General features: G+C 44.7%; 1 protein-coding gene across 3 annotated transcripts in view; it reads right to left on the reverse strand.

The window, feature by feature from the left end:
* Positions 1-12,851, reverse strand: part of RHBDL2 (rhomboid like 2) — a 56,978-nt gene that overhangs the window by 21,148 nt on the left and 22,979 nt on the right. For all 3 annotated transcript variants that reach the window (XM_025382201.1, XM_025382182.1, XM_025382192.1), the window contains exons 2-4: positions 11,366-11,736; positions 8,214-8,362; positions 4,306-4,418 (exon numbers count right to left, since the gene is read on the reverse strand). In XM_025382201.1, coding sequence (XP_025237986.1) covers positions 4,306-4,418; positions 8,214-8,362; positions 11,366-11,611 — 508 coding nt within the window. In that variant the 5' untranslated portion in view covers positions 11,612-11,736. The remainder of the gene's footprint in view (positions 1-4,305; positions 4,419-8,213; positions 8,363-11,365; positions 11,737-12,851) is intronic.

Genomic DNA, 12,851 nt, shown 5'->3' on the forward strand with positions numbered 1-12,851 from the left:
GTAGTTTTGGTGGAGGGATAGACATAGAGATTGATAGAATAAAAAGAACCCAGAATAGCCCCCACATAACTACAGGCAACTGATTTTTTTATAATGGTGCAAAAGCAATTCAATGAAGGAGGAAAAAGTCCCTTCAAGGAATTGTTCTAGCATAACTGGATATCTTCAGGCCAAACAAACAAAACAGACCTCAAACTCAAAATGGGTTGCATATTTAAAAGTAAAGGCCAGACATGGTCGCTCACGTCTATAATCCCAGCACTTGGGAGGCCAAGGTGGGCAGATTACCTGAGGTCAGGAGTTCGAGACTAGCCTGGCCAACATGGCAAAACCCCGTCTCCACTAAAAATACAAAAATTAGCCAGGCGTGTTGGTGGGCGCCTGTAATCCCAGCTACTCAGGAGGCTGAGGCTGGAGAATTGCTTGAACCTGGGAGGTGAAGGTTGCAGTGAGCCGAGATCACACTATTGCACTCCAGCCTGGGTGACAAGAGCGGAACTCTGTCTCAAAATAAATAAATAAAATTAAAGGAAAAAAAAGTAAAGCATAAGGCCTGGTGCAGTGGCTCATGCCTGTAATCCCAACACTTTAGGAGGCCAAAGCCGGAGGATCACTTGAGCACAGGAGTTCGAGGCTGCAGGCTGCCGTAACCTATGATGGTACTGCATTCCAGCCTAGGCAACCAAGTGAGACCCTGTCTCTAAAAGTGAACAAACAAATAAATAAATGTAAAGCATAAAACTATAACTTTTAGAAGATAACATTGGAAAAAATCTTCAGGACTTAAGGTTCAGTGAAAAGTTTTTAAGACATAACCCCAAAAGCACCATTCATAAATGGAAAAATTGATGTTAGACTTCATGAAAATTTAAAATTCATATTCTCTGAAAGACCTTGGTAAGAGGATAAAAAGACAAGCTACAGACTGGGTGAAAATATTTATAAACTACATATTCAGCTAAGGGCTAGCATCTAGAATATACACACAACCCTCACAATTCAACAGTTAAAAAAAAGTCAGAAAATGGGCAAAAAACATGAAGAGACATTTCACTAAAGAAGACAGACAGATGACAGATAAGCACATAAAAAGATATTCAACAATGCCTCTCAGAATGTCCCTCCAAATTTGAAAAAAAAAAAAAAAGATATTCAACATCATTAGCCATTAGGAAATGCAAATTAAGACCATGATCAGCTGGGCGCAGTGGCTCACGCCTGTAATCCCAGCACTTTGGGAGGCCAAGGCAGGCGGATCACCTGAGGTCAGGAGTTTGAAACCAGCCTGACCAACATGGACAAACCTCGTCTCTACTAAAAATACAAAATTAGCCAGGTGTGATGGTGCACGAGTAATCCCAGCTACTCGGGAGGCTGAGGCAGGAGAATCACTTGAACCCGGAAGGTGGAGGTTGCTCTGAGCTGAGATCGCACCACTGCACTCCAGCCTGGGCAACAAGAGTGAAACTCTGTCTCAAAATAAACAAACCAAAAAAAGACCATGATCAGATATCACTACCCACTTAGGAGTGAAATGGGAAAAGTTCCCTCGTTCTCCTTGCAGGGTGTGCGATGGGAGTGTGGTTCGCTTCTTCAGTGCCCCGCTGCTCAGACCTTTGGGGGAGTATTCAGATGGGCAGGCTGTGGGGCTCTGACCCCATGGCAGTGTCTAGGGTTGAATTTACAGCTGAAGCCCCAGTGGGCACATGTTACAGGGTACTCTTTTAGTTTAGGCGTCCGTAGGTGGCTTCTGTTAGTCAGCTCAGTTTACTTCTGCCTTATTTCCAGGTCAGAGAGCTTTCTGTAATCCCAGGGTTCTTGCCTTGGTGTACAGGAAGAATTGGATGGATCACGTGTGGGCTTGGAGAATGAGTACAAGGTTTTATTGAGTGGAAGTAGCTCTCAGCAGATGGGGGAGCCAGAAGGGAGATGGTTTTCCCCTGGAGTCAGGCCACGTGGCAGCCCAGGATCTCCTCTGACTGCCCCAGCCAAACTCCGCATCCTTCTGCTGGTCAGTGGCCTGCTGGCCTGCTGGCGTCTGTCCTGTCATCTTCTGCCGATGTGTTCCTCTCCACATCCAGCCACTTGTGTGTCTGCCAGCTAGGGTCTCAGGGTTTTTATAGGCACAGGATGGGTGCATGGCAAGTCAGGGTGGTATTGGGGAATGCAACATTTGGGCAGGAAAACAAAAATGTCTATCCTCATGTAGGTCCGTGGGCACAGGCCTGAAGGTGGAGCCCCAGCCAGGCACTATGCCCTCCTCTACCCAGCACTTCCCTTCCCCCCTTCCAGATCATGAACACAGGTAAAATAACAAATCATGACAACATCAAATGCTGAATGTGAATAATTTAGGCATTGCTAGGGTGAATGTAAAATGGGAGAGACATTCTAGAAAATATTCTTTAAATGTTTACTATCTAAAGAATTCTCTTTAAAAATTCACCTGTAATCCCAGCACTTTGAGAGGCCGAGGTGGGTGGATCACAAGGTCAGGAGTTCGAGACTAGCCTGGCCAACATGATGAAACCCCATCTCTACTAAAAATACAAAAGTTAGCTGGGTGTGGTGGCGGGCACCTGTAATCCCAGCTACTCGGGAGGCTGAGGCGGGAGAATCGTTTGAATCTGGGAAGTGGAGGTTGCAGTGAGCCGAGAGCACGCCATTGCACTCCAGCCTGGGTGACAGGGCGAGACTCTTATCTCAAAATAAATAAATAAAATAAAATAAAATTTAAAAATAAAATCTGCCACTATCTCAAAATAAATAAATAAAATAAAATAAAATTTAAAAATAAAATCTGCCACTATCATGTGATCCAACAACTATGCCTTTGGACATTTATCTTAGAGAATGAAAACTCTGTTCACAAAACCCCATACTTGTGTTCATAAAAACGTATACACAGGTGTTTAGAGTGGTGTCATTCCTAATAGCCAAAAGCTGCAAACAACGCAGATGACCTTCATTGAGTGAATGGTTAAACAAGCGATGCTATACCCATTTTATGGAATAAATACTGGGCAATAAAAAGCAATAAACTATTGACATATACAACAACCTAGATGAATCCCTGGAGAATTATGCTGAGTGAAGAAAATCAATCCCTCAAGGGTATATACTGGATTATTCCATTTATACAATATTCTTCAGATGACAAAATTATAGAAATGGAGAACAGATTCGTAGTTGCCAGAGGTAAAGGAGGGTGGGACAGAAAACGGTATAGCTATAAAAAGACATCATGAGGGATCCATATGGTTTGAAAATGTTTTGTACCCTGACTATATCAACGTGGGTGTCCTAGTTGTGATACAGTACTAATGTTTTGCAAGATGTCACCATTGAGGATCGCTGGTTTAAAGGGTACATAAGACCTCTAGGCATTATTTCTAACAACTGCATGTAAATCTATAATTATCTCAAAATTAAAAGTTTAATTTAAAAAATGCTTCCAATAAATAAACAAATGGATGGATGGGAGTTCTAATATTTTCTTCCCATGCCATAATGGATCATCTTAGGCGCACCCAGTTTTAGAGATCACTAACATATGCTGCTTGTACCTACCCAGTCTTAGAGCCCCTTTGGTTATTCTCTACATTCTCTTAAAGTTGTCTTTCTTAAATGCAAATCTGATCATGCTTCTTCTCAAAATCATTAGTCTGACATATAAGGGCCTTCATGATCTGGCTTTAGGCCTTTACTCAAATACGTACCTATACACCAAACTACTTGCAGTTTTCTTTATTCTTTTTCTTTTTTTTTTCTTTTTGAGACAGAGTATCGCTCTGTTGCCCAGGCTGGAGTGTGGAGTGCAGTGGCACAATCTTGGCGCACTGTAATCTCCACCCGCTAGGTTCAAGCGATTCTGGTGCCTCAGCCCCCTGAGTAGCTGGGATTACAGGAGTGAGCCACCACGCCCAGCTAATTTTTGTATTTTTGGTAGAGACAGGGTTTCACCATATTGGCCAGGCTGGTCTCGAACTCCTGGCCTCAAGTGATCCACCCTCCTCAGCCTCCCAAAGTGCTGGGATTACAGGCAGGAGCACCTGGCATACTTGCAATTTGAATTATGCAAAACCCTGTGTTTAGTGTGAGATACCTGAGGACAGACACAATGACTTGTCTTTGCTTGCCGATAGTCTCTCTAATTCAATGATCTCTAAGGCTTAGTGTGTTCCTAGCACATATGAGGAGTGCAATAAATCCTGACTTAAAGAAGCCTACTATAAGTGTGTTGTCTTTTGCTTGTAATCCTGAGAGCCCAGAGGTATTGATTCTGTGTTACCTCAGAACACTGACCTGCAATCACTCCTGCCAGGTACACCAGCCCCACACGGAGGCCTTTGTGGACCATTTCCAATGGAATACCCAAAACAAGCTGCATACAAAGATTCCCCAAGATGTGCTGAACTCTGCAAAGACAAACAACAGTTGTTACATATTATGACTAAACCCAGCAGTTATTTCCCTGGGAGATGAACAGACTTTCATGTGTTTTCTCTAGTTAAGGACTTGCTTAACTAGAATTCCATTTTCTAATTTTTCTTAGCAGACAACTCTTTTTCTTTTTCTTTTTTCTGTGCGTGTGTGTGTGTGTGTGTGTGTGACAGTCTTGCTGTGTCTCCCAGCCAGGAGTGCAGTGGTGCAATCTCTGCTCACCACAACCTCTGCCTCAAGGGTTCAAGTAATTCTCATGCCTCAGCCTCCCAAGTAGCTGGGATTACAGGCATATGCCACCACTCCACTCCTGGCTAATTTTTTTTTTCTTTTCTTTTTTTGAGACGGAGTTTATCTCTTGTTGCCCAAGCTGGAGTGCAATGGCATGATCTTGGCTCACTGCAACCTCCACCTCCCAGGTTCAAGCGATTCTCCTGCTTCAGCCTCCCTAGTAGCTGAGATTACAGGTGGCTGCAACCACGCCCAGCTTATTTTTTTCTTTTCTTTTCTTTTCTTTTTTTTTTTTTTTTTGAGATGGAGTTTATCTCTTGTTGCCCAGGCTGAAGTGCAATGGTATGATCACGGCTCACTGCAACCTCTGCCTCCCAAGTTCAAGCGATTCTCCTGCCCCAGCCTCCTGAGTAGCTGTGATTACAGGCATGCGCTACCACACCCAGCTAATTTTGCATTTTTAATAGAGACAGGGTTTCTCCATGTTGATCAGGCTGGTCTCGAACTCCTGACCTCAGGTGATCTGCCTGCCTTGGCCTCCCAAAGGCTGGGATTACAGTAGTGAGCCACCGTGCCTGGCCTAATTTTTGTATTTTTAGTAGAGATGAGGTTTCACCATGTTGGTCAGGCTGGTCTCGAACTCCTGACCTCAGTGATCCACCTGCCTCAGCCTCCCACAGTGCTGGGATTACAGGCATGAGCCACCGCGCCTCGCCGATTTTTGTATTTCAAGTAGAGACAGTGTTTCACCATGTTGGCCAAGTTGGTCTTGAACTCCTGACCTCGGGTGATCCACCCACTTTGGCCTGGGAAAGTGCTGGGATTACAGGCATAAGCCACCATGCCTGGCCTCTCTGGGCATCTTATATGGGAAAAAAATAACCTCTGTTTAAGGCCTTGTTAGATATTTTTGGTACTTGCATCCAAAACATTCCTAATTTATATAATTCTATACATGGTATGTCCTACACAGCCTTGCAAAAAAGAAAATTTTTTTTTTGAGGCGGAGTGTGCTCTGTCACCCACGCTGGAGTGCAGTGGCACAATCCCAGCTCACTGCAACCTCTGCCCATGCGCCACTATGCCCAGCTAATTTTTGTATTTTTAGTGGAGACAGAGTTTCACCATATTGGCCAGGCTGGTCTCGAACTCCTGACCTCATGATCCACCCGCCTCGGCCTCCCAAAGTGCTGGGATTACAGGTGTGAGCCACCGCACCTGGACTTTTCTTTTTTTTTTTTTTTTGAGACAGAGTTTCACTGCCTTCACCTAAGCTAGAATGCAGTGTCTCGACTTTGACTCACTACATTTCCGTCTCCTGGGCCTGAGGATTCCTTAATTGTCCCACCTCAGCCTCCCCAGTAGCTGGGACTACAGGCACACACCCTGTGCCCAACTAATTTTTTTTTTTTTTTTTTTTTTTTGGAGAGATGGGGGTTTCACCATGTCACCCAGACTAGTTTTGAACTCCTGGGCTCAAGCAATCCACCCATCTCAGCCTCCAAAAGTGCTGGGATTATTGGTGTGAGTCACTGCTCCTGGCCGCAAATTTTTTTTAAGTGCCTTACTATGTGTTAGGCACAGTGAAAACTATAGCCATTGTCTCATTTAATCACAACAACCTTATGAGGTATATTGTACCCAGCCTACTATATACTATAATACTGCACTGCCTTACATAGCTATTTAACTGACATGTTCCCTCTTATCATCTTAAAGTCCTTGTGTGCAGGAGCCATGTTGGCTCAGGATATACTCGTTAAATGGAAACTGAGCAATTGGTGATTTTGCCCCTGATTTGTCAAGCCTCTGAGTGATGTGTCCTGATGCCTATTTAACCACTAAGCAAAAGTGTCATCCTTTCTATTTTATTTATTTATTTATTTTATTTTTATTTTATTATTTATTTATTTTTGAGATGGAGTCTCGTGCTATCACCCAGGCTGGAGTGCAGTGGCGTGATCTCGGTTCACACCACTGCACTCCAGCCTGGTTTAAGAATGGCTTAAACCAGGGAGCCAGAGGTTGCAGTGAGCCGAGATTGCACCACCACACTCCGGCCTGGTGACAAAACTAGACTCCGTCTCAAAAAAAAAAAAAGAAAAGAAACTATAGGCAAAACTAAATGGCGGTCACTGCATCTCCTATTACCAGTATTATTCCAGATGAATAACAGTATCATACACTCATCAATATGTTCATGAACTAAATTTATTTTATTTTATTTTTGAGAGAGAGTCTCGCTGTATCACCTACTCTAGAGTGCAGTGGCGTGATTTCAGCTTACTGCAACCTCCACCTCCTGGGTTCAAGCAATTTTCCTGTCTCAGCCTCCTGAGTAGCTGGGATTACAGGCACACGCCACCACACTCAGCTAGTTTTTGTATTTTTAGTATACACGGGGTTTTATCATATTGGTCAGGTTGGTCTCAAACTCCTGACCTCAGGTGATCTACCCGCCTTGGCCTCCCAAAGTGCTGGGATTACAGGCGTGAGCCACTGTGCCCGGCCATGAACTAAATTTTGTTTGATGTATGGTAGTGGAGGAGGAGACTGGTGACTCAGCACCACCATTTTCATAGCCTAAAGAGTATATTTAACAACATTAGACAACTAGGGGAACATGCTTTTGGTTTTGCAATGATTTGGTCTCTTCTCATTAATATTCCTAAATAAATACTAATATTGGGCAGTTATAATGCAATATAAAGTATACTGGCCTTATGGGCACAGTGGCTCATACCTGTAATCCCAGCACTTTGGGAGGCCGAGGCAGATGGATCACCTGAGGTCAGAGTTCGAGACTAGCCTAGCCAACATGGTGAAACCCTGTCTATACTAAAAGTATAAAAATTAGCCCGGCCTGGTGGTGGGTGCCTGTAATCCCAGCTACTCAGGAGGCTGAGGCAGGAGAATCGCTTCAACCCAGGAGGCGGAGGTTGCAGTGAGCAGAGATCGCCCCACTGTACTCCAGCAAGGCGACAAGAGTGAGACTCCATCTCAAAAAAAAAAAAAAAAAAGATATACTGGCCTTAGAGTTAGCACTAGTGAGCTGAGGTCCTAGCTCTGCAACTTAGCTGTGTGACTTGGAGCAAGTGACTACACCCTTTTTTTTTTTTTTTTTTTTGAGATGGAGTCTTGCTCTTGTCCCCCAGCCTGGAGTGCAGTGGCACGATCTTGGCTCACTGCAACCTCTGCCTCCCAGGTTCAAGCAATTCTTCCACCTCGGCCTCCTGGGACTACAGGTATGCACCACCATGCCTGGATAATTTTTTTATTTTTAATAGAGATGGGGTTTCACTATATCAGCCAGGCTGCTCGCGAATTCCTGACCTCGTGTGATCTGCCCACCTCAGCCTTCATGACTACATCTTCCAAGTCTCAGACATAAAACAGCGGGAGCAATACCTACTCCTTAGGGTTGCTGTGAAGATTACAGACATGAAAGTGCCTTACCAATAATAAAGCACTCAACAAATGTTGGAGGTTACAATGATATAATCAACTATGATACCAGGGGCTTAACTGTCATTGCTTACCCAGCATGTACCAGCATGTATGAGATAAACCTCCAGGCTTCCTCCCTCTTCTCAGGACTGTAGATAAAGGGACTCTCCAAGATGCCTGTGTCCAAGGTGATCCACTGTTTCTGAGGCTTCCACACAGCATAGTAAATAAACACTGCCAGCTGACGGAGGGAGCAGACATGAGTGTTAACCACACTGTCTCCAGAGAGGGGCCCCATTCAGGCCCATGGGCAGTAACTGTTTCAGATGATTCAGCTCTCAAGTGGGCCACACCACAGAGCCAGAAGATGACATGAAATACACTTCTTCACCATCCCCCGCTGTGATGGTTTCCACCATACCCCACTTCCTCCGATGGTTGGGAGCAGTGCTAGCTCATATTGTAAGGAAGACTTTCTGAACCCCTTTTGCCCTGCTCTTGGACCCCCTGCTCTCTGGCACTACGTTCTCTACTACCCTCTCACTCTTAAATACCCACTGCCCTCATCGTCACACCAACTGATCTTTCATTTACAACTTCCTATGAAAGTAGGTCAATGCTGGCTTCCGAATAATAGAGCAGGGAAAGGGAAAAATAATCACTTGCAAGGGGAGAGACCTGGCAAACCCTCCCTTAACCAAGGGATGGAGGTGAATGTCCCAGTGATGCCATGTGATGTCCTCAACTTTCTGAGGCTATGTGATGGGAAGAGCCCTTCACCTCCATGGTATTCTTCGCCCAAACTCATAACTCCAGTTAAATCATGAGAAAAGCATCAGTCAAACCCCAGCTGGGGGACATTCTACAGGATCCCTAGCCAGTCCCCCTCAAGACTATCAGAGTCATGAAAAACAGACTGAGAAGCTGCCATACATAGATCAGAGGAGCCTGGGAGACATGACAGCTAAATGCAGTGGGTACCAGAGGAACAGAAAGAGGCCATTAATGGAGAAATTGGTAAAAATCCAGATAAATCTGGAGTTTAGTTAGGAATATGCCAATGGCACTTTCTTAGTTTTGACAAATGTACTATGGGGCCAGGTGCAGTGGCTCATGCCTATAATCCCAGCCCTTTGGGAGGCTGAGGCAGGCGGATCATCTGAGGTCAGGAGTTCAAGACCAGCCTGGCCAACATGGTGAAACCACATCTCTACTAAAAATACAAAAAAAAAAAAAACTAGCCAGGTGTGGTGGTGCACACCTGTAATCACAGCTGCTTGGGAGGCTGAGTCAGGAGAATCACTTGACCCTGAGAGTCAGAGGTTGCAGTGAGCTGAGATCACGCCACTGGCATTCCAGGCTGGGCAACAGAGCAACTCTGTCTCAAATTAAAAAAAAAAAAAAATACATATATATATACACACACACACACACACACACACACACACACTATGGAAATGTAATGTACTATATACAGAGATTATCCTGGGTTTGAAAAAAAAAAGAAAAACAATGCAATGTACTATGGAAATGTAGGATATAAACAATGGGAGAAACTGGGTGAGGAGCATACAGGAACTTTCTATTTTATCTAAAAGTTTATTTGAAAATGTTTAATTTAAAAATTGGTCTTTCTGTGAGAGGCAGGTGTCTCAGCACCTGCTCCATGAGCCTCCTGTGGCAAACCACCCTCCTCCATAGCACTCACTATCTAGGCAATTGTGATTTGTACCACAAGAGCTTATCTCATTCTTCCCCATTCACCTGGAACAGACACACACACAGCTGATTGGAACACAAGACAACTCATAGGCCGGAAGGATAACAGAAGGGAGAAGCAGAAAAAGCAGATACAGACGCCTCAGATCCGAAGACTTCCCAGTTGCAAGCAGTCTCACAATAAAATCCTGTGAAAACAATTAGAACTGTGCCCTTTCAACCAAAACAGACTTGACCACAGCATCTCCTAGGACGCTTACACCTTAGCCTTACCTTTATCTGAGCCATAAGAGGCTTGGTCCCTGCAACGGTTAATTTTATGTGTCAACTTAGCTAGGCTATGCTACCCGGACATTTGCTTAAACATTATCCTAGGTGTTTTTGTGAGGGTACGGTTTACACTAATATTTAAATCAGTAGTCTTTGAGTAAAGCCAATTTCCCACCATACAATGGGTGAGCCTTGTCTAGTCAGTTGAAGGCCTTGCTAGAGAAAAGACTGTCCTCTGTTAGGAAAGGGAGTTCTGCCAGCAGAACTCTATCTTTGGACTTGAATGGCAAGTCTTCCCTGGGCCTCCAGCCTGCCAGCCTTCCCTGAAGATTTTGAACCTGCCAAGTCTCCATAATCATTTGAGCTAATTCCTTGAAATAAATATCAATCTCTCTTCCCCCAGGACACACACACCTATTGACTCTGTTTTTCTGAAGAACTCTTGACGAATACGGTTTGTGAAAAGGAAGCTGAGGCATCAGTGCATCAGTGGGAACTAAAAGGGTTCCATTAGGAACTGCCTAATGCCCCTGAAGTCCCACTCCACAGGCAGCCACGGTTGGCCAATTCCTTTATAGGACATCAAGTGTGGGGACATCAAGTGTTAGGACATCACGTGTTCCTTTATAGGACATCAAGTGTGGGGGAAAAACCTAGGTGCCATGAGGTTCAGGGGAGCCTCATCCTGGCCCAGTGACTATGATGTGACCTTGGGAAAGTCATCCCACCTCTCTGAGACTTGCAGTCTTTTCTGGAAAACAAGAGGACTGGCTAGATCAGAGCCTGAAAACACATCACATATTGCCTGAAGTAGACATTGTTAAAGGATCCCGGTTTTTTCCCACTGAAATTCAGAAGCATTCTATAATAGTTCTAAACCTGGGGTCCCAGAAAGGCCTTACCAACCAGTCTCAATCGGTTCATGAGAGAAAGCCTATGTGCAACCCCAGGATGATTTGGTCCCTAAAGACCTCACGGCTAAAATGAAAGGAAGCCACTGAAACTGCAGCCACAGCTGGGCAGCTTTGTCTGACAAAGGAAACTCCACCTGGGTTGGCAGTGACCGTGAGTATAGGGAAAGCCTCAAAGGCAGCTGTGGGGAGGGTGGAGGCAGAGGTGAGGTATGTGCTGTCCCCATCCCCGCCGAGCTCTCTCACACGTTCCCAGTCTCTTCTCTAGATCTAGATCTGACCCCTAGTTTGTTTGCAACTCCCCTGTGCCACTTACCCCATTGCCCACCCTACTCCCCATTCACCTCGGCCAGGCTGATGGAGATGATGAACACAGGGGGCGGGAAGCAGTTAGCTCTCTCCAAGTATGTTCCTCGGGCCTTTTCGGGCAGCATCCATTTTGAGACGATCCTGTGGACCTTTCTACTCTTGGCACGATCTTTACCTCCCCCATTCTCTCTCATTTTCTCCTCTTCCTCCAGCTCTTCCTTCATCTCTCTCCCCATATTCAGATTCATGCTCTCCATCTCCAGATCATGAACAGCAGCCATTGTCCTGGGTTCTCCCTCCACCCCAGAAGGACATGAATCCCAGGGAACAGCAGGTGGCCCTAGGTCCTCAGGCTGTGGCTCTTCCCTGGGCTGTCTGGCACAACCACTGCTTTCCAAGGCCTTTCCTGCATGTAAAGAGAAGACAGCTGAAGATGATCAAAATGATCTAAACCTCCTAAATGGCCCAAAATAAAGTTTTCCCTGTAATTGTTATAAAAAGCATGAGCCAAAGAGCCAGATGACTGAGATTAAAACACAGGTCTACCACGTATCAGCTGTCAGTTAACATCAGATAAATCACTTAATTAAATTCTCCAAGCCTCAAATTACATATTTCTTAAATTGTGGTGAAATACACATAACATAAAATTTACCATTTTTGCCATTTAATTTTTTTTTTTTTTTTTTTGAGTCATTTTGCTCTTTGGCCCAGGCTGGAGTGCAATGGCGAGATCTCAGTTCACTGCAACCTCCGCCTCTTGGGTTCAAGCAATTCTTCTGCTTCACCCTCCCTGGCTAATTTTTGTATTTTCAGTAGAAACAGGATTTCACAATGTTGGCCAGGCTGGTCTTGAACTCCTGACCTGAAGTGATCCACCCGCCTCAGCCTCCCAAAGTGCTGGGATTACAGGCATGAGCCACTACACCCGGCCTAGAATGTCCTTTTTTTATGGCTGAATGCTGTTGCGTTATATAGACATGCCACATTTTGTTTATCCACTCATCTGTTTATGGACATTTGGGTTGTTTCCACCTTTTGGCTATTGTGAATGAACATCCCTGTACAAGTTTTCTTTCTTTCTTTCTTTCTTTNCTTTGAAATCATCATGCCAGGTGAAGGAGGCCAGACACAGAAGGATACCTCGTGTGTGATTACATTGACAGGAAATGCCCAGAATAGGCAAATTTGTAGAGACAGGAGGTAGATGGATAGTTCTAGGGGTTGCGGTGAGGGGAAAATGGGAAATGGCAGCTTAAGAGGCACAGAGTTTTCTTTTGTGAATGAGGAGAATGTTCTGGAACTAGGCCGACATGGTGGTTGCCCAACACTGTGAATGTGCTAAATGCCACTGAATTGTTCACTTTAAAATGGATAAGATGGTAAATTTTATGTTATGTGTAGTCGTACAGTAATTCTTTTTTTTGAGACAGAGTCTTGCTCTGTAACCCAGGCTGGAGGGCAGTGGCATGATCTCGGCTCACTGCAACCTCCACCTCCTGGGTTCAAGCGATTCTCCTT

The sequence above is a fragment of the Theropithecus gelada genome, chromosome 1 (genome assembly GCF_003255815.1).
Source record: "Theropithecus gelada isolate Dixy chromosome 1, Tgel_1.0, whole genome shotgun sequence".
NCBI lineage: Eukaryota > Metazoa > Chordata > Mammalia > Primates > Cercopithecidae > Theropithecus > Theropithecus gelada.